Raw genomic sequence first — 22,551 nt, 5'->3', positions numbered from 1 at the left:
TGGCTCCTCTACCAGCCAAGAATGACAAACAGACCTATAACCTAAGAGTACAGGACAGGTAGGCCTATAACCTACAAGTACAGGACAGGTAGACCTACTGTATAACCTATGAGTACAGGACAGGTAGACCTACTGTATAACCTATGAGTACAGGACAGGTAGGCCTACTGTATAACCTACGAGTACAGGACAGGTAGGCCTACTGTATAACCTACGAGTACAGGACAGCTAGGCCTACTGTATAACCTACGAGTACAGGACAGCTAGGTCTACTGTATAACCTATGAGTACAGGACAGGTAAGCCTATAACCTACGAGTACAGGACAGGTAGAACTACTGTATAACCTACGAGTACAGGACAGGTAGGCCTATAACCTACGAGTACAGGACAGGTAGACCTACTGTATAACCTATGAGTACAGGACAGGTAGACCTACTGTATAACCTACGAGTACAGGACAGCTAGGCCTACTGTATAACCTACGAGTACAGGACAGGTGGACCTACTGTATAACCTACGAGTACAGGACAGCTAGGCCTACTGTATAACCTAAGGACAGCTAGGCCTACTGTATAACCTAGGACAGGACAGCTAGGCCTACTGTATAACCTACGAGTACAGGACAGCTAGGCCTACTGTATAACCTACGAGTACAGGACAGCTAGGCCTACTGTATAACCTACAATTACAGGGCAGGTAGGCCTATAACCTACGAGTACAGGACAGGTAGGCCTATAACCTATGAGTACAGGACAGGTAGACCTACTGTATAACCTACGAGTACAGGACAGCTAGGCCTACTGTATAACCTACGAGTACAGGACAGGTAGACCTATAACCTACGAGTACAGGACAGGTAGACCTACTGTATAACCTATGAGTACAGGACAGGTAGGCCTACTGTATAACCTACGAGTACAGGACAGCTAGGTCTACTGTATAACCTATGAGTACAGGACAGGGAAGCCTATAACCTACGAGTACAGGACAGGTAGACCTACTGTATAACCTGAGTACAGGACAGGTAAGCCTATAACCTACGAGTACAGGACAGGTAGACCTACTGTATAACCTACGAGTACAGGACAGGTAGGCTTATAACCTACGAGTACAGGACAGGTAGACCTACTGTATAACCTGAGTACAGGACAGCTAGGCCTACTGTATAACATACAAGTACAGGGCAGGTAGGCCTATAACCTATCGAGTACAGGACAGGTAGGCCTATAACCTATGAGTACAGGACAGGTAGACCTACTGTATAACCTACGAGTACAGGACAGGTAGGCCTATAACCTACGAGTACAGGACAGGTAGACCTATAACCTACGAGTACAGGACAGGTAGACCTACTGTATAACCTACGAGTACAGGACAGCTAGGCCTACTGTATAACCTACGAGTACAGAACAGCTAGGCCTACTGTATAACCTATGAGTACAGGACAGTTAGGCCTACTGTATAACCTACGAGTACAGAACAGCTAGGCCTACTGTATAACCTACGAGTACAGGACAGGTAGACCTATAACCTACGAGTACAGGACAGGTAAAACCTACGAGTACAGGACAGGTATAACCTACGTGTACAGGACAGCTAGGCCTACTGTATAACCTACGAGTACAGAACAGCTAGGCCTACTGTATAACCTATGAGTACAGGACAGGTAGGCCTACTGTATAACCTACGAGTACAGAACAGCTAGGCCTACTGTATAACCTATGAGTACAGGACAGGTAGACCTATAACCTACGAGTACAGGACAGGTATAACCTACGAGTACAGGACAGGTATAACCTACGAGTACAGGACAGCTAGGCCTACTGTATAACCTACGAGTACAGGACAGGTAGACCTATAACCTACGAGTACAGGACAGGTATAACCTACGGGTACAGGACAGCTAGGCCTACTGTATAACCTATGAGTACAGGACAGCTAGGCCTACTGTATAACCTGAGTACAGGACAGCTAGGCCTACTGTATAACCTATGAGTACAGGACAGCTAGGCCTACAGTATAACCTACGAGTACAGGACAGCTAGGCCTACTGTATAACCTATGAGTGCAGGACAGGTAGGCCTATAATCTACGAGTACAGGACAGCTAGGCCTACTGTATAACCCACGAGTACAGGACAAGTAGGCCTATAACCTACGAGTACAGGACAGGTATAACCTACGAGTACAGGACAGGAAGGTCTATAGCATACGAGTTTCTTTCTGGGATTGTACAGAACAATAACACTATACACACACTACACTCACTCCAGGGGAAGGCATGAGTAACAAACCTGTGAGAAATAAAGCACAGTATAATCAAAATGACCGACAGATATGAGCAGAGTACGGGCCCCACTCTTCCTCTGCAATAAATGCACAATTTGACAAAGTTCAAATCCTGAGGAAGGGAACAGGGAGGATCTGCTAGGTCTTAGAAAGGGAAATGTCCATGTCTACTGGGACTATAAATCATACATAAAGGTTATTTTTGACTGGTAAAGTTGCATACCAGAACAATTTCACAACACAGAGCTGTGAATTATAAGTTGGGGTCAAGAGCACTGTCAAGAACACCACTTTCCCCTGACATGGCTGTGTTTCACACCTAGTTGGGCACAGTGCAATAACATTCCAGTAATATCACTTAAACATGTTTTCAGGGCAGTCATCATTTCATGACTGAGCCAAGGATTTGAAATGGAGTAATCTCAGAAGTTCTACTTTACTCTAAAATGGAACATAGGTTAGAACAGGTTAGAATATTCTGATTGGATTTGCAATGTGATTATGAACTTCTGACACTGTAGTAATTCAAGGATTTTTTTGTGTGCCACTACCAAGTTTACAATGCACGGAACCCTCAACTGTATTCTTTTAATAAACTACAGGTCCTATTTGTCCCACTGGTGAGTTGTATTCATATTGTTTCTCATTTCCTTTTAGATTTATATCCTTCCCATCTTTCGCATGTTCGTTTATTTTCAACCTCCCTGCATCCTTTGAGGTTTAAGTCACAATAGAAAACAATTTTATTTCCATTTACGTCCCGGTCTTGATTTCCTTCTCCTTATGGGCTCTCTGTATTTTTAGTTCTTTGTCCCCGGTGACTGTCTAGCAAAGCGGAAGACAACCATAGTCTTATAGAAGCTGCAGGTACTGTAGAGGTTAGCTTATGCCTAGTCCCAGCCAGAGCCATATATTTAGACAGTTAGGCCAACTTTTTGAATATTGTTCTAATTCTAGACATTCAGTTACATAGCATTGTTTAAATATTCCCCATATATTGTTAATGAGGAGCTAACTAGGCTGCCATAGAATGTTGTCGTGTTATGTAAATGCATCATAATGCAGAAACCACATTGGCCCAACTCTAAATACATGGCTCTGGTCCCATTTAGGCATCATACACCAGATGCAGTCACTCATGATAAACATTCAAGTGGAACGGACAGCGTTTTAGCAACATTAAATCTTATTCAAATATGTTCATATACACCCACAGGAAGAATAGGACACATTTTTTACATTGTCTAACAAGCGAGCACTAAGATATGGTTAATAAATTCTTAGAATGTTTGGGAATGACGTATCCACCTCATTTTCGAACGTTGCTATGGACACAGCCAAACAACGGAAGTGATGGATTCGACTTCCGCTTTTATGTCCCTAGCACAGCACACTGGTGGCAAACTTGCAAGAGTAAATCATTTGAAAGAGTCTATTTATAGAGAATTAAATTCTAATTTGATACTTATTAAATTCAAGTTTGCTAACATTAGCTATTTACTAGTAGGCTAGTTCTGTTGTAATAATAACGTTAGTTGTGTTTTGTCAGAGTTAAGGCCCGGGCCATCCACCAAGCCAATAACTACAACGATAACTAATGATAAACAATAGGCTACATAACTATAAAATGCGGGTGAGCATCCACACTAGAGGAAAGTTGATAGTTTATTGATCTACAGTCCTACACCAGTTATTCAACACATCCTACGCGCTGCTATTAATTGGGTGGTAATAAGACCATTCATGAGGTCTCTAACACACAGATACTGGTTCAGACCATTCAGTGCTTTCAGGGTGTGTTCATTGTCATACTGACAATAGCAAATAATACATCAATGCACATGTAGGCCTAATTAAAAATAATATAGTAACTCATATTTAATTGTAGCAATTCGACAACAAACACTTTTTAGCCTACGCATATTTTTAGGTCTACAGTATGTCACTGCCTTGTTGATCAAGTGGTTTGCAAGTGATTTCCATAATTCTTTTGGTTCTTCTTTTTCACTGTGCTCATCTCTGTCTGTCCTGTGCAACTATTTGCAAAGCATCAGTGCAACGATGTTATCATAACCGGCCAAAAGTGATCACACCAATGCACTACCTCTCCTACACTTTCCCAGCATGCATTTTCTATGCTGTTGGCCTGTTTTACATTCAGCAATTAAAAGAGCAAGCCTGCTTCTTTTCTCACATTAGCTATTAGGCCTAGTATAAAAAAATATTTAAAATGTCCTGTCGCTTTTGTAACTTATAGCTTTTCCTGGGATTTCAAGAGAAGAGAAACGGCCTATTGCGGAGAGGCTTGCGTAGCCTATTGCCTGTTGCGCACGGGAACAGCTGGAAAAGAGGTGCTAGTGATGTGTAGCTGATGTAAGAAGCTAAATAAAGGCTAGATATTCGGCGATTCATTAGCTAAATATTAGGGCTATAGGCTACCTGTCAAAGTGCAAGAAAAACAAGTAACCAGATTATGAAATGGCAGATTTGTAGTGCATTCCTCCAGGCTGCGCTCTGTGTTCCCCGGCCATGCAAAGCTCCACTATTGATTAAATCCAGTGGCGACCCATCATTCAGGGAAGGTGGGGCAGAGCCTGTTAACGCCCCACCTATTTTGAGCACCACCTGTTTTGAGCTCCACATTTTTTGCAAAAATAATAATAAATAAATACAATGACAAAATTGGGCTTGCCTGTTTTGCATGTTATTTTGGCATTAATGTGTCACATATCAGCTTGTAAACAATGTAAAAAAAAATATATATATATATATATATATATAATTTAGTTAATAAAGCCGCAAACAAACATGGTCTCTTTTTTGTTTTCTTGAGTAAGGCAGCTCCAAAATGCAGGTGTTTCTGCCTTGCTCAGTGCTTTCTGTGGTGGTGGGGCAAGCAAGCAGAAAATACGGAGTGTTGTGCCGTGATTGGCTCAGTGTTCTGCCACTCATGGGGAAACTACGTCACCGCGAAGTGTAAGGGGAGACCTCTAAAATTCTCGCCCTTTGGCTGCTGACATAGCGTTACATTAAAAGTGGCCATCCAACAAGGATCAAGGTCATTTGCCACAGATAAAATGACGTCAAATCACATTATATTTATAGTAGCTTTGATTGGACTGATCATGTCAACATCATACTTTCAAAATCTTAGCTAGCAGTCATCATAATGAATCACAAATTATAGACAAAACGTATCGGTGCTCATCGGCCATTGGACATAAACATTACACAAGTTGGAAATCACAAATTCAACAATGAGTGGTTTGGAAGGACGCGACCACAGCACAAGGCGAGTACAAAAATGTATTGTATGCTGCTGCATAAATGATGTGAAATGCCAGGGCAATATGCTTACTGTAGCTAAGAAAGTAATAACGTTACTACAGTAAGTGGATGTTGTGTAGTAAGCTGTTAGTAGCCCATGTGCCTCACGCTAATAATTTGGTACCTTTTCACCTCTTAATTAGCCTATAGCCTGTTTTAGAGAAATGTCATCATCGAATATTGTAAGAGCTTTCATTGTCTGCTTATATGCTCCCGTTATTTATCCTACGGTTCTGACTTGGTGTACAGCACGAATACTGTAGGAATGGCCCATATTCTGAATTCTGCCACTGGACATTTTGAAAGCGCTGAAAAAATAATTAATCGAAATTACGGATTGCCTCTTGTCCACTCGTCGTTCCCTTATGCCATAGTTTGGTACATCAATTGTCAGTAGAAACCACATTTGTTTAAACAAGTCAGCCATATCAGCTATGTTTTCTAAAAAGGCAGTAAATGAGGCTGAATTAACTGTTTAACTGGCAGACAAGGTTCCGCTGACAGCCAGAAGGCAAGCATCCCGGAGTCACTTCTTCACTGTTGACATTGAGACGGGTGTTTTGCAGGTACTATTTAATGAAGCTACCAGTTGAGGACTTGTGAGGCATCCGTTTCTCAAACTAGACACTCTAATGTACTTGTCCTCATGCTCAGTTGTGCACCGGGGCCTCCCACTCCTTTTTCTATTTTGGTTAGAGGCAGTTTGCGCTGTTCTGTGAAGGGAGTAGTACACAGCGTTGTACCAGATCTACAGTTTCTTGGCAATTTCTCGCATGGAATAGCCTTAATTTCTCAGAACAAGAATAGGCTGACGAGTTTCAGAAGAAAGTTCTTTGTTTCTGGCCATTTTGAGCATGTAATCGAACCCACAAACTGCTGATGCTCCAGATACTCAACTAGTCTAAAGAAGGCCAGTTTTATTGCTTCTTTAATCAGAACAACAGTTTTCAGCTGTGCTCACATAATTGCAAAAAGGATTTCTAATGATCAATTAGCCTTTTAAAATGATAAACTTGGATTAGCTAACACAACATACCATTGGAACACAGGAGTGATGGTTGCTGATAATGGGCCTCTGCACAACTATGTAGATATTCCATTAAAAATCAGCTGTTTGCAGCTACAATAGTCCTTTACAACATTAACAATGTCTACACTGTATTTCTGATCAATTTGATGTTCTTTTAATTTACTGGACAAAAAAAGGTGCCCTTAAAAAAAAGGGACATTTCTAAGTGACTCCAAACTTTTGAACAGTAAAACCTAGGTAATGCCAAGGTTTTAGACTAGAACATTCTTCTACCTATCTACCTAGGCTACAACACCATGTAATGAGGAATATATTATTGTTATCAAGTCAATACACAATTCTTGTCTAGGGCTGTAAACTGCAGTGATGTAGGCTAATTTGAATAACTGCTCATACCTCCTGTTTTGTTTCATGTCGAAATAACTGCATAGGCCTACAGCCTAGGCCTGATCATGCAACCATTTGGATCAGTTTGGGTCTATTCTCAACAGTTTAGAAGGTCCAGAAAGGTACATTAGCAGGCTACTCAGATGGTGTATTTTGTCAGGATGTAGCCCAGTGTTAAGATAGGCCTAATATATGAAAATATGGGCTTCTCCTTTCCAACTCCCCGCCTGCTAATACTGTAGCCTATTTTACATTCAGCAAGCAAGCAAAAGCGCTCATCTCTCCTCCAATAGGCTATTAGTAGGCTAAAGAAAATAAGTGTCCAACAAGCTTTTGCATTCTGGTTTTTCCTGGGACTCAACAAGATTGAAAATGAATAGCCGTGGCAGCAGAGAGGCCAGGTGCGTAATACCATAACAGAACAATTAAGACAGACTGGCTCCAGATGTAGCCTATTATATTACTATTGTATTGAACTGCATCCATCTATTCTGTCAACAATGCCTTACTGTACATCATGGAATTTTTGGTCAAATAAAACCTATTTTTTTTTAAAACCTCTTATGGTTTTGTGGTATAAACAGGGAATTTTATATTTATGACTGATATTATGATTGTTTGTTTCATATCTGCAAAGTAGTTAAAACACTGCCAGTTCTACTTTAATGATTGGCTAAATTCCACCTACTGGTCAGTCAGGTTTAATGCAAAAAAGTTAAGTTTATGGGCTTGTTCGACATTGCAGCCGACAGTGCAGGCGACTGCCAACTGACTAATCTACAAATCACCTTGCATCATAAATAATAATTTGTTCTTAACTGACTTGCCTAGGTAAATAACTACTTATTATTTGTAGACTAGTCAGTCAGTCACAATTTACCCAAGATACATTATGGTTTTGATGCTCTTGAACACAGCCTATAACTCAAAACACCTGACATACCTGTAGCACTCCAGGACCAGGGTTGCCTTCAATAAGCCTGATGAATATTCAAGTACAGGTTTATGAAGCAGATTCTACTCAGGGATTAAACAACAGGCAAAAATCAGAGGTAGATTAATTTGACAGGATTCCAGTTATAAATGCATTGGGACAATTGTGTATGAATACGACATGTGCTTGATGCTTGGCAGGTTGAATGAATGATATTGAAATATTGATTGATATTGATTGACAAAAAAATTCACTGTCGCTGATTGTGACAGAAACACGGAGATGTTTGTTTCACCCACGCAGCAAAATGTTTCAACCATAACGAGGGCTACAATTGTAGTGCAATATTTCATAAATAACACTAATATTTGGTTGTCTATAAGTGGTATAAAACGAATCTGATTGATATATAACTACAATAACAAAGTACTGTATCTATGTCAAATTCAAACAAACGTCACGTGAGTCAGTGGACGTTTGTTTTTTTCTCCCACAAGGCTGTATCCAACTAATTCAGCTTTTTCTGTTTTGTTCAGGTTGTGGTGCTTGTAATATTGCGAAATATTGTCGTAGGATAGAACTGAAACTTGATTCAGATAATACGAATAGAAAGAGTCGTTTGTGTCGAGTTAGCCTTTCTGCCAGTGACCTCTCACCTACTTTCATGGTCCTTAAAGTGCGATTATCATTTGCAAGTTATACCACCAATATTCACATCCACGAAAGCTATATTATTATTAACTTTGTGTGAAATTGAATCATGATTTTATTATTATGTGGTTCATTGTTGTAATGGTACGCTAACTAACTGGCTACCAGTCTTGCATACCTTTTTAAGAGATTCCTTCAACGCAAAATGCTCTGGTGTGTAGAGTAAATGATCAGCCGTTATCTCTGAACCACTGGCCGTTTTGGGTTTAGATGACACATTTTCAGCCAGCTTCCCTGTACTGCTTAGCGAGGTTAATTTAGAGAAATGACGGCTTACTACCAAATTCAGTCGCTGCGCCATTTCTGTGTAAGTAACAGTTTATGTTGTGTGTGCGTCAATGAGCTGCACATGCGCAACTAGTAGTGTCACAGGCTATTGCCACGTTCAAAACAATTGGGAACTCCGAAATCTCTGATTTCTGTTTTTTTTTTTTCTAGAGATCCGTCTTTCCGACCTGAAGATCACTGACGTCATGATGTGATTTCGTATTTCTTCCGAGTTCCCAGTTGTTTTCAACGCGGCATAAATGTAGGCCATGCCAGACAAAGTATAAAGCTGTAGGCTAGAAAGGGGGATTTCATGATGTTCAGGTGAGCTACCCATAACATACATGTTCCTTTTTTTACATGTTCCTTCCTACTTTTTTCCCCATTGATGGCAGATTTGTCAATACCATCTTGTGTCTATAAGCATGTGTCTATAAGCCTGTAAAAGTACTCTGTCTTTCACACAACATTCGGGGTGACTTGTAGTTGTAAACAAGCTCATTTAATTACTGTGGTTTTGTCCAATAATGAAACAGATGGTGCACACTCAGACTATAGACAGTCTCATGGGAGACAAGCTCTTTACTGACAATATAAACCATCCAACAAACCTCTGACAATCATTCCAAAAACAACCCTTATTTCCTGCATCACTCCAAGGAGGGATCACAATCTAGAAGGATTCATTTACATGGTTTCATGAGATTTAGATTTATTTACATCTGTTAGTTTTTTTTCCATCGCCTCTCGGTTAGCTATTGGTGATCCAGCTATGTTTCCTAGGAAGGTGGCATGTCCTTGGGCACTAGAGAGGGTCTAATCAGTGAAAGAAAAGCACCACTGTCTGTTTTGACTCCTGTCCTCTTCAGCAGACGACACATCCACCTTTCAACTCCTTGAATGGGTTCTTGTCTTCTGCGATGCCTTTGACCAGAGTGTCCTCTTCTACACCGGCCTGAACCGCCTCCATAAACTCAGTACAGCACTTAGACGTCTGTCATACAAAAGAAGGGTTAACATGTACCACACACAACTGTAATATCAAGAATGCATTTACATTTTAGTCATTTGGAAGACGCTCTTATCCAGAGCGACTTACTGGAGCAATTATGGTTATATGCTTTGCTCAAGGGCACATGGACAGATTGGTTTGAATCCCTGAGCCAACTACGTGAACAGCGACTTTTCAGTTACTGTCTCCTGACCGCTAGGTTACCTGTCATTACAGTCTCTTTTGATGACCAATCCATTCCACTTTGGAACATTTCATGGCTTTTATCCATGTTTAAAATACAGGGCAAATGTATTACTATCCCGCTTATTATTATTACATAGATATTACTTTTACAATGGGAAAAATGATCAATCAAAGTAAGGTGTCAAATTTACCATCCATCTCTCAAGCTTGACTTCAATCTTCTTTTGGTCTCTTTCCATTTTAGCCTTATCCACGTCTGTCAACTCGTCCATATTTATCACCCCCGGCATTGTCTGTCAAAGAATAGAAATACATTGTTGCCAAAGGGAAGGTAAACATATTCTTATTAAAGAAGAGCCACACTCACAAAAACTATTTTAGAATGTGTCTCGTAGAACCATGACAATCATCATTGTATGAATTAGGTTGCGTATCTGTTGTTATTTTGTTGATTAGGGTTGTGGATATTATTTTATTTTATAAAAATTGCCCCCAATACTACACTCAGATGATCCATTCCCTATGCTTGCTAGATTAATTCATGTAATAACGTCAATTTATCAAATATTTATATTAATTGGAAAAAATACAAGAAAAAAATACTTACTGCGTTTTACAGGTAACTGTCTTCCACCTCTGAATACTGCCAGAGAAATCTCTCTCCTCTCCCTCAATCCTGGTTATAAAGTAATCTGCATAAACATCCTAATCTCTTTATCTGATTAAAACTATGCCCTTTAATCCAACACTGCAGCATCATAGTAGAGGCCATAGGGCCACTCTCCAGGTGTCTGCTATGAGTCTCTTTTTTAATCCACATGGCTGTTGTGTTGTTATGATGTCTAAGAATTGCGATGAGAGTGGAAGAATATGAACAGTATGTGGATACCAACAATATTTTGCCTGTGATTCTCTTTACTGTTCCAATGCAGATATGGGTCAAGGGGAATGACACGGCAGTTCAGGTTAGCATGACAAGAAGGCTAATCTGAGTTTTCAGTACAGATAAAAAGCATAGACTAAGGAAAGATACTACAACAGATGGCTCCATTTTAGACATTTTATCAGATACTATTATCCAGAGCATTTTACAGTAGTGAGTTCATACATGTTGATACTGAGCCCCCATGGGAATCGAACCCACAACCCTGGCATTGTAAGTGCTACCAACTGAGCCACATGGAACCATCTTGTGTAGAGATGTGTAGCCTATGGATCTATTAGCCTACATTTTCTATGGCTTTTAGATGTAGCAAGGTTACATGTCAGTGCAGAGGGAAAATGCAGACAGAAAAAAATGTGTGGGAGTATGGAGCTTGCCAGCTTGTAGTCCTAAAAAAAATTAAATTAATGGGGGGGAATGGGTTTTGGAGGTTAACACAGGCTTATGAGATCATATATGTTTTGTTCTATGTGTTAATATCAGTCAGTTAACATGACCTTTATGAATTATGAAGATTTTATGTGCATTATCTTTTTTTATGTTATTACATCAACTCAAATTGAATTAGTCGCATTCAAATATAGCAGATGTTATTGCGGATGTAGCGAAGTGCTTGTGTTCCTAGCTCCAACAGTGCAGTAGTATCTAACAATTCACAACAATACAAACAAATCTAAAAGTGAAAGAATGGAATTAAGAATTATATAAATATTAGGATGAGAAATTTCGGCGATTACAGCCTCGAGTCTTCTTGGGTTTGACACTACGAGCTTGCCACACCGGTACTTGGGGAGTTTCTCCCATTCTTCTCTGCAGATCCTTTCAAGCTCTGTAAGGTTAGATGGGGAGAGTTGCTGCACAGCTATTTTCAGGTCCCTCCAGTAGAGGTCAACCGATGATGATTTTTCAGATACCGATTATTGGAGGACCAAAAATAGCCGATACCGATTAATCGGCGGATTTTTATATATACATTTGTAATAATGACAATTACAACAATACTGAATGAACACTTTTATTTTAACTTAATATAATACATAAATAAAATCAATTTAGTCTCCGAAAAATAATGAAACATGTTCAATTTGGTTTAAATAATGCAAAAACACAGTGTTGGAGAAGAAAGTGAAAGTGCAATATGTGCCATGTAAACATTTAAGTTCCTTGCTCAGAACATGAGAACATATGAAAGCTGGTGGTTCCTTTTAACATGAGTCTTCAATATTCCCAGTTAAGAAGTTTTAGGTTGTAGTCATTATAGGAATTATAGGACTATTTCTCTCTTTACCATTTGTATTTCATTTACCTTTGACTATTGGATGTTCTTATAGGCACTATAGTATTGCCAACCTAATCTCGGGAGTTGATAGGCTTGAAGTCATAAACAGCGCGGTGCTTCAAGCATTGCGAAGAGCTGCTGGCAAACGCAGGAAAGTGCTGTTTGAATGAATGCTTACGAGCCCGCTGCTGCCTACCACCGCTTAGTCAGAGTGCTCTATCAAATATCAAATCATAGACTTCATTATAATATAATAACACACAGAAATACAAGTCTTGGCTCATTAATATGGTCAAATCCGGAACCTATAATTTCGAAACAAAACGTTTATTCTTTGAGTGAAATACAGAACCGGTCTGTATTTTATCGAACGGGTGGCATCCCGAAGTCTAAATATTACTGTTACATTGCACAACCTTCAATGTTATGTCATAATTATGTAAAATTCTGGCAAATTAATTACGGTCTTTGTTAGGAAGAAATGGTCTTCACACAGTTCGCAACGAGACAGGTGTCCCAAACTGCTGCATATACCCTGACTCTGCTTGCACAAAACGCAAGAGAAGTGACACAATTTCCCTAGTTAATACTGCCTGCTAACATGAATTTCTTTTAACTAAATATGCAGGTTTAAAAAAATATACTTGTGTATTGATTTTAATAAGAAAGGCATTGATGTTTATGGTTAGGTACGTTGGTGCAACGACAGTGCTTTTTTCGCGGATGTGCTTTGTTAAATCATCACCCGTTTGGCAAAGTAGGCTGTGATTCGATGATAAATTAACAGGCACCACAATGATTATATGCAACGAATGACAAGCTAGTTAAACTAGTAATATCATAAACCATGTGTAGTTAACTAGTGATTATATTAAGATTCATTGTTTTTTATAAGATAAGTTTAATGCTAGCTAGCAACTTACCTTGGTTCCTTGCTGCACTCGTGTAACAAGAGTGGCTTCTGTCTGCCATGCAGTCTCCTCGTGGAGTTTTTTATTTATTTTATTTCACCTTTATTTAAACAGGTAGGCTAGTTGAGAACAAGTTCTCATTTACAACTGCGACCTGGCCAAGATAAAGCATAGCAGTGTGAACAGACAGCAACACAGAGTTACACATGGAGTAAACAATAAACAAGTCAATAACACAGTAGAAAATGAAAAAATAATAACAATAATTTAAAAAAATGATCTATATACATTAGTGCAATGTAATCGGCCATAATTGGCATACAAAACTGCCGATTACCGATTGTTATGACACTTGAAATCGGCCCTAATTAATCGGTCATGCCAATTAATCGGTCGACCTCTACTCTCTAGAGACATTCGATCGGGTTCAAGTCCGGGCTCTGGCTGGGCCACTCAAGGACATTCAAAGACTTGTCCCGAAGCCACTCCTGCGTTGTCTTGGCTGTGTGCTTAGGGTCGTTGTGGTGTTGAAAGGTGAACCTTCGCCCCAGTCTGAGGTCCTAAGCGCTCTGGAGAAGGTTTTCATCAATGATCTCTGTATTTTGCTACCTTCATCTATCCCTCGATCCTGACTAGTCTCCAAGTCCCTGCCGCTAAAAAACTTCATCACAACATGATGACGCCACCGCCATGCTTCACCATAGGGATGGTGCCATGTCCTCCAGATATGCCGCTTGGAATTCAGGCAAGGTGATCAATTTTGGTTTCATCAGACCAGAGAATCTTGTTTCTCATGGTCTGAGAGTCCTTTAGGTGCCTTTTGGCAAACTCCAAGCAGGCTGTCATGTGCCTTTTGCTGTAGAGTGGCTTCTGTCTGGCCACTCTACCATAAAGGCCTGATTGGTGGAATGCTGCAGAGATGGTTGTCCTTCTGAAAGGTTCTCCCATTTCCACAGAGGCACACTGGAGCTCTGTCAAAGTGACCACCAGGTTCTTGGTCACCTCCCTGACCAAGGCCCTTCTCCCCCGGTTGCTCAGTTTGTCCTGGGCGGCCAGCTCTAGTAAGAGTCTTGGTGGTTCCAAACTTCTTCCATTTAAGAATGATGGAGGCCACTGTGATCTTGTGGACCTTCAATGGTGCCTTGACACAATCCTGTCTCGGAGCTCTACGGACAATTCCTTCGACCTTATGGTTTGGTCTTTGGTCTGACGTGCACTATCAACTGTGGGACCTTATATAGACAGGGGTGGGCCTTTGCAAATCATGTCCAATCAATTTAATTTACCACAGGTGGACTCCAATCAAGTTATAGAAAAATCTCAAGGATTATCAATGGAAATAGGATGTATCTGAGCTCAATTTCAAGTCTCATAGCAAAGGGTCTGAATACTTATGTAAATAAGCAAATTTTTCTTAATTTTTAATACATTTGCAAAAAAAAAATGTAAATACTGTTTTTGCTTTGTCATTATGGGATATAGTTCTCTACTTATGTAATTGATATGTATTAGGAAATAGGCCTTTCTTCTTTGACCAAGACTCTTATTCAATATTCTATCAAATACAGGTCAGGTACAGATGTAGGATCTTAATTTAAGACAGTTTGCTACAGCAGGAAAAGAATACTGCAGCAACAATGTATTTGAATTATTATGTGGATTACAGTGGAGGCTGCTGATGGGAGGACATCTCATAATAATGGCTGAAATGGAGTCAATGGAATGTTATCAACCACATGGAAACCACATCTTTGACGTGTTTGATACCATTCCATTTACTCCATTCCAGCCATTATTATGAGATGTCCTCCCCTCAGCAGCCTCCACTGTTGGATTATAATTCATGGACATTTAGTAGGGGTCTATCAAAGGACAAAATCTCAATGAGGGGGAGAGTGCTGTTGTTTTTATGCATCCAGGGAACCAGTTGTCGGTTAGGACAGAAATAGGACACATTATAAAGCAGCTCATATGACATTTTCTCACTCCACTCTCCTTGTTGAAAGCTAAGTAGCCTTGCACAAGCCTTGGCATGTGCAAGCCGGAACAGCTCATAGCGTTGAGGCAGCTTGAGAGGAATTGGGCCATATTTGTATAGTCTTCCGATCTCAGGGTGGACACTAACTACAAGGCCACTGAGTTGGTCCTTTTTGAAACATGTATCTTCATACCTTTTAGAGTTCCCAACGGTTTACATTTCTACTGATGTAAAGAGAAAAGCTAATAAAGTTCACCAAGGCAGATCCTGCATGGATGCCCAGAGTTGTGATTGTTTTTTTTATTGGCAAACATCCAGATGTGATGGGGACTATGACACAATAAAGAATGACATAAGCTCAATGTGTTAATGTTTTATACTGTATCACTTCCTTAGAGACAAGGCAATATTTTGTAGTGAGTATGTGGACTATTCACACACATACTGTAAATCAATTTCATTCATCTGAATTAGATTTAGGGTTTAAACATGAACGAATAGAACGCTTTAAGCGTGTAGCCCACATTAATAAATCAACTCTCAAATTCTAGATCTAATCATTTGTTATAATTCATTACTGGAAACCACTTTTCAAAGTGAGTGGTGCAGCGGTCTAAGGCACTGCATCTCAGTGCAAGAGGCGTCACTATAGTCCCTGGTTCGAATCCAGCCTGAATCATATCTGGCTGTGATTGGGCTGTGCCATAGGGCAGCGCACAATTGGCCCAGCCCAGCGGTTTGACCGGGGTAGGCCGTCATTGTAAATAAGAATTCGTTCTTAACTGACTTGACAAGTTAAATAAATTAGAAGAAAAAAACAATAATTAACATTGTCATATGTTATGACACATATGGTCATAAATCTGTTAACAAATCATTCTTCTCATGATACTCCCATAATAGTTTCATTCCCAGACTAGCCTACATTTATTGTAGTCTCTTTCCACATCAATGTTTGGACCGTATCTATTGCGCGCGATGAAGGACGTTTGACATATTGCGTTATTAGTTCAACAGTGTATGAACGTGACGTTGTCTATGATGCAGATCAAAACATTAATCAGGTCGTTCCTACTTCGGGTTTGTATGGAAATGAGCCATTATAGCCCGCCCCTCGAGCCGCTTTGGAAAGCGTTTACAAGAGTATAAATGGCTGTACTGATGGTGCGAAAAGTTAGAAGAGTTAAGGAGAATTGAACTTGGGGAAAATCTACAACAAAATGGAGCTCAGTTCATTGATTTTTCTGATCCTTTCATGCTCTCTTTGTTACGTTTTTGCATTGTCACCGAAACAAGGTAAAGAAAAATGATTTGATGTATTTTTAATACCGTAACTGGTAATAGCCACATTAATATTTTATTAGTTTTTCTCGACGCCAAAATACTTTGCAATCATAATCAATCGATGGGCGTTGGCTCATGACTTTTCAGTAGTGATAAAGTTGTTGTCGACATGAATCTGTACTTCAGAGATTCCTTGACCTAATTTTGCAGCCAGCAATAATGTTGATGTTGTGTGTTTCTGCTAATTTCAGAGGTGTGTCTACTTCAAGTAGATGAGGGACCTTGCAGAGGAGATATCCAACGTTACTACTACAATACTATCACTCAACAATGCGAAGAGTTTGTCTATGGAGGCTGCCAAGGGAATGCAAACAACTTCATGAGTTTTCTGGCGTGTCAGAAAGCATGTTTTAGAATACCAAGTACGTTTTTATTTGTTTATACAAGTCTGTTTTTGTGTGGTATTCTCAGTAGTTTTTCTTTGCATTTAAATATTCATCAAGTTCAGTTTTATTTTTTTAATTTAGACTATAGGCCATTTATTTTATTTCATCAAAACAATTCTAAGTCGTGAATTGTATGAACATATAGCCGACAGCACTTTTGAAAAGTTTTGGGGTTTTGAAATGGAAATCCAAACCAATTCAGGATAAAAGACGATACAATGTGACCCATTTCATTTTTCAATAGTTCCTATAAGAATGTGTTTCTTTTCACCTTCTCCACCCCACCAGAGGTCCCCCAGATCTGCAGGTTCCAGAAAGAGGTGGGTCCCTGTCGGGCCAATTTCTTGAGCTACTTCTTCAACATGATCACCATGCAGTGTGAGCAGTTCGTCTACGGAGGCTGTCAGGGCAACGAGAACCGCTTTCAGGACCAGTTGTCTTGCATGGAGTACTGCAGACCACACAAAAGTATGTGGACAATAGTCAAGGTCAAACAGACTGTTTTCGATTAGCCGTGAAGCACAATAGGGAAAATATTTCCACATCCAGTGTTGAGCATGGGCTTATAGGGCGGTGCACAATTGGCCCAGGGTCGTCGGGGTTTGAACGGAGTAGGCCATCATTGTAAATAAGAATTGTTCGTAACTGATTTGTCTAGTTAAATTAAGGTAACTTTTTTTTAAATGACAAAATAGATCCAGATTCTACTTTTCATGAGACTCCACTGTGTTCACTCTATTGTGTTATTAACGCTCTATTACTTTGGAATGATGTAGAAACAAGATTAGAGGAAGCTTTTTCATGAAATTTGGCAATTTGATTGCAAACAGCCACATCCTCATCAAAATTCTGGCCATGATGACATGCAATAGTTGATGAGTAATCAGGAAATGAGGACCAACCCGGACACTCTAACGGTCTCCTCTATCAATACCAGGTTGCACCTTAATTGGGGAGGACGGGCTCGTGGTAATGGCTGGAGCGGAATAGGTGGAATGGTACCAAATACATTGAATACATGGTTTCCATGTGTTTGATACCATTCCATTTGCTCCATTTCAGCCATTATTATGAGCTGTCCTCCCCTCAGCAGCCTCCACGGATCAATACTAGAGGTCGACCGATTATGATTTTTCAATACCGATACCGATTATTGGAGGACCAAAAAAGCCGATTCCGATTAATTGGCCGATTTAAAAAATATATTTTTTATTTGTAATAATGACAATTACAACAATACTGAATGAACACTTATTTTAACTTAATATAATACATCAATAAAATCAATTTAGCCTCAAATAAATTATGAAACATGTTCAATTTGGTTTAAATAATGCAAAAACAAAGTGTTGGAGAAGAAAGTAAAAGTGCAATATGTGCTATGTATGAAAGCTAATGTTTAAGTTCCTTGGTCAGAACATGAGAACATATGAAAGCTGGTGGTTCATTTTAACATGAGTCTTCAATATTTCCAGGTAAGAAGTTTTAGGTTGTGGTTATTATAGGAATTATAGGACTATTTCTCTCTATACCATTTGTATTTAATTTACCTTTGACTATTGGATGTTCTTATAGGCACTTTAGTATTGCCAGTGTAACAGTATAGCTTCCGTCCCTCTTCTCGCTCCTCCCTGGGCTCGAACCAGGAACATAACGACAACAGCCACCCTCGAAGCAGGGTCACCCATGCAGAGCAAGGGGAACAACCACTCCAAGTCTCAGAGCGAGTGAAGTTTGAAACGCTATTAGCGCTCACACTTGATAGGCTTGAAGTCATAAACAGCGCAATGCTTGACGCACAACGAAGAGCTGCTGGCAAAACGCACAAAAGTGCTGTTTGAATGAATGCTTACGAGCCCGCTGCTGCTCAGTCAGACTGCTCTATCAAATCATTGACTTAGTTATAACATAATAACACACAGATATACGAGCCTTAGGTCATTAATATGGTCGAATCCGGAAACTATCATCTCGAAAACAAAAAGTTTATTCTTTCAGTGAAATACGGAACCGTTCCGTATTTTATCTAAGGGGTGGCATCCATTAGTCTAAATATTCCTGTTACATTGCACAACCTTCAATGTTATGTCATAATTACGTATAATTCTGGCAAATTAGGCAGCCCAAACTGTTGCATGTACACTGACTCTGCGTGCAATGAACCCAAGAGAAGTGACACAATTTCACCTGGTTAATATTGCCTGCTAACCTGGATTTCTTTTAGCTAAATATGCAAGTTTAAAAATATATACTTCTGTGTATTGATTTTAAGAAAGGCATCGATGTTCATGGTTAGGTAAACATTGGAGCAATGATACGCACCACATCGATTATATGCAACGCAGGACACGCTAGATAAACTAGTTATATCATCAACCTATTTGTAGTTAACTAGTGAATATGATTGATTGATTGTTTTTTATAAGATGTGTTTAATGCTAGCTAGCAACTTACCTTGGCTTATTGCATTCGCGTATCAGGCAGGCTCCTTGTGAGGCAGGTGGTTAGAGCGTTGGACTAGTTAACTGTAAGGTTGCAAGATCGAATCCCCTGAGCTGTTAAGGTGAAAATCTGTCGTTCTGCCCCTGAACGAGGCAGTTAACCCACCATTCCTAGGCCGTCATTGAAAATAAGAATGTGTTCTTAACCGACTTGCCTAGTTAAATAAAGGTCTAAGAATTTTTTTTTTTTAATCGGCCAAATCGATGTCCAAAAATACCGATTTCCGAAGCAAGCTGAAGAGTAGCCTACTCTCTGCCTGTTGTCCTGTTTTTCTATAACAATATTATTCTGAAATGATTCCATCCAGTATCCTCTTTCAATTTTATATCTACTTACGTTATTAAGAAACTAGAGATGTAGCCTGGTTACCCGTCTGTTTAGCTGTTCAACTCCTGGCCACTCCTTGTCATGTTTGGCATGAGAGTTCCATAAGGAGTTGGCGACAGATCAGAAACAGGCTGGCACCCAGGCTAGGTTACATTACCAAACAGGCTGGCACCCAGGCTAGGTTACATTACCAAACAGGCTGGCACCCAGGCTAGGTTACATTACCAAACAGGCTGGCACCCAGGCTAGGTTACAGACTACCAGAGATGAGCGTCTTGGTTAATGTTAGCTGAAGAGTAGCCTACTCTCTCCCAGAGTTCTTATAGTTGTTTTATGTACTCGACAGCTACTCCTGTGCTCTGCCTGGATCCCCTGGATAAAGGAGGATGTGCTGCATCTATACCGCGCTACTACTACAACTCAGCCTCCAGGATGTGTGAGCAGTTCATCTATTCAGGTTGTGGAGGAAGCAGCAACAACTTTATATCCAGACAAAGCTGCATGGACATCTGTGCTAAAGGTATGATAGTGGTCATCACACACACACACACACACACACACACACACACACACACACACACACACACACACACACACACACACACACACACACACACACACACACACACACAGAGTGTTCTCTGTTTATCTGAAGATATAACTGGGGGGAAGGGAGGGGGTGTTTTTGAATATAATGACCAATAGACTTATTACATCTGCTAGCTCAACAACCTTTTGCATGTTCCCCATAATTGCAGTAATGGCTACAGGCCTTTTCGTTAGCGCCAGCTAGTATCCGAGTAACAGCTGGATTACATCTCAATCTCTCAATATTGGCCACATTAATTGGATATTTGAGTAAAATAAAAGTGTATTATAACTGACAGGTATGTGTGGTTTAGGTTAATCTGCACATAGTTTTCAATAGTTTTAGATGGTTTTAGCAGAGCTGAGGGTCTCCCTGCCCACCAGCATGCAAACGGAACGTTCTGCACCTTACTGGGATGTAATAATGACCTGTATGATGATATGTCATTTTCTGTGTTTCAGCTGGGAAACCATGGATAAGCAGAAAAACAGGCAGAAGAGCAGGCATGATGAGAACAACTTCCAAAAACCGTATTAGAATAAAGCCTAATAACAATATTAAATGGTCAACAATTTGATTCAGTGATTTTATTCAAAGGGGCACATGAATTGACTATAATTGAACTATCATTGACATGTTGAATTGTATTTTTTTTACTGCACCATAATTGACTTGCTACTTGCACTGCCTTGTCTGTAATGGTTCATTGTGATGCATAGTTGAAAATAGCAAACCAATCAATCAAATGTGAATCGACCTACACCAGCAGTATTTTTGCTGAGTACGTTTCTCAAGACAGTTTGTATTGTAGTATACATTTACCATGGCAACTATCATACAATATAAAAATATATTTTTGTAGAATTTTTTTAAATGTATTTTAGATTTTTAAAAATACTTTAACAGTTTAGTGTTTTCCACCATTTATGATGAAGTTATACTGAGGCACTGTTTAAATTGTTAAGCAATATTAGCAAAATAATTTATGTATTGTTTTGTGTTTTCAACATAGTACATTTTAACAAAAACCTTTGCTTAACTTTATATTAAGTTTTCACACCATGACATAATGGATATAATAAAATAACTCAAGACATTTTTGTCTGTACACTACTCAGTTGCTTTTCTCCCATTTGTCCTGAAATTCCACTTTGCCTCTAAATATAATCCTGTTACTAAACAGGAATAAGAACTGAATGTGTGTCCTCTTTTTTCATGTATGCTTGCATTATCACCATGCCCCTTCTCATCCAAGAGCTTGATACCTGTTTCTCTCTCTATCCCACTTCCTTTCCACCCTAAATCTTTAACTTTCTCTTATCTTGCTTTGACTGGGTTACTTTCAGCCCCTTCAGAACAGCCGGACTAGAGGAGGGTAGTAACCATTACATTTTACATACGCTCTTATCCAAAGCAACTTACAGGCACAATTAGGGTTAAGTGCCTTGCTCTGATTTTTCACCAGCTCGGCTCAGGGATTCGAACCAGCGACCTTTCGTTACTGTCCCAATGCTCTTAACAACTAGTGTACCTGCTGCCCCACTTAATAGATGGAGAGAGTTATGGCAGCACATTCATTACTTTGCTGGCCTTAGAAGGAAGTCAACAAACTATATTTACATTAACCTCTTTACCAAAGTCTGTATATACAGTATCGGAAAATCAACACAACAATGTAATCTGTGATACAGAATACTGACACAACTGCAGGTACATTCCCACCCAATATACAATAACATGACATTTCCAATCTATTTTGATGTTTTGACATGAACCCTAACTTGCCAGTTTCTGTTGAGAAACCAACTCAATAGAAAAGTAACAACGTGTTCTGTTCACGCTCATGCATTTTTATTTAATGTGTAAATATTAGTTTTGGCAGCAGAATCAGTACACATGCATATTTTTTCTTGTTTTCAGTGTTGCTCTGTACCATCTAAGACATGACAAAAGTTTAATAAATCTTCTCATGTGGAGTTTCATAAAACAACCTTGTAGCCTATCTTTCACCCCCACCATTGTACCTGCCCTGTGCTTTTCCCCCTTATTCAATCATCCCATTAAAGAAAAGCTGTAGCTCTGTGGAGGCTATACATATTTATGGGAGTCATCAAAAGGTAACTGCCAGCCCATTCAGCTTGGATATAA

At 39.7% G+C, this 22,551-nt stretch overlaps 3 protein-coding genes across 3 annotated transcripts in view; 1 reads left to right on the top strand and 2 right to left on the bottom strand.

Moving 5' to 3' along the window:
• Positions 1-9,025, bottom strand: part of zgc:85777 (uncharacterized protein LOC405871 homolog) — a 49,169-nt gene extending 40,144 nt beyond the window's left edge. Inside the window, 1 exon segment of the mRNA XM_024440890.2 lies at positions 8,798-9,025. Within this exon segment, the coding sequence (XP_024296658.2) occupies positions 8,798-8,980 (183 nt within the window). The 5' untranslated portion in view covers positions 8,981-9,025.
• A 478-nt stretch (positions 9,026-9,503) lies between these two features.
• On the bottom strand, positions 9,504-10,848 carry LOC112265859 (guanine nucleotide-binding protein G(T) subunit gamma-T1-like). The gene is made up of 3 exons (XM_024443403.2): positions 10,752-10,848; positions 10,336-10,437; positions 9,504-9,940 (listed from the first exon to the last, which is right to left on the bottom strand). The coding sequence occupies exons 2-3, from the start codon at positions 10,432-10,434 to the stop codon at positions 9,812-9,814; spliced, it is 228 nt and encodes a 75-aa protein (XP_024299171.1). The 5' UTR covers positions 10,435-10,437; positions 10,752-10,848; the 3' UTR covers positions 9,504-9,811.
• Positions 10,849-16,327: 5,479 nt separating this feature from the next.
• Positions 16,328-21,516, top strand: LOC112265858 (tissue factor pathway inhibitor 2-like). Its single transcript, XM_042295225.1, has 5 exons — positions 16,328-16,551; positions 16,791-16,961; positions 17,274-17,453; positions 20,161-20,334; positions 20,865-21,516. The coding sequence occupies exons 1-5, from the start codon at positions 16,476-16,478 to the stop codon at positions 20,978-20,980; spliced, it is 717 nt and encodes a 238-aa protein (XP_042151159.1). The 5' UTR covers positions 16,328-16,475; the 3' UTR covers positions 20,981-21,516.
• The last annotated feature ends 1,035 nt before the right edge of the window (positions 21,517-22,551 follow it).

Source organism: Oncorhynchus tshawytscha, linkage group LG13 (assembly GCF_018296145.1).
Source record: "Oncorhynchus tshawytscha isolate Ot180627B linkage group LG13, Otsh_v2.0, whole genome shotgun sequence".
NCBI classification, from domain to species: Eukaryota; Metazoa; Chordata; class Actinopteri; order Salmoniformes; family Salmonidae; genus Oncorhynchus; species Oncorhynchus tshawytscha.
This window is presented reverse-complemented; position numbering and strand designations above follow the sequence as displayed.

Bases quoted from the DNA above. Each gene is read 5' to 3' on its own strand.
- LOC112265859 (XM_024443403.2), bottom strand. From the start codon at position 10,434: ATGCCGGGGGTGATAAATATGGACGAGTTGACAGACGTGGATAAGGCT. The intron at 9,941-10,335 runs GTAAATTTGACA...TTTGTATGACAG, and splicing joins TCAAGCTTGAGAGATGGATG to ACGTCTAAGTGCTGTACTGA.
- LOC112265858 (XM_042295225.1), top strand. From the start codon at position 16,476: ATGGAGCTCAGTTCATTGATTTTTCTGATCCTTTCATGCTCTCTTTGT. The intron at 16,962-17,273 runs GTACGTTTTTAT...CCACCCCACCAG, and splicing joins AGCATGTTTTAGAATACCAA to AGGTCCCCCAGATCTGCAGG. The intron at 20,335-20,864 runs GTATGATAGTGG...TCTGTGTTTCAG, and splicing joins CATGGACATCTGTGCTAAAG to CTGGGAAACCATGGATAAGC.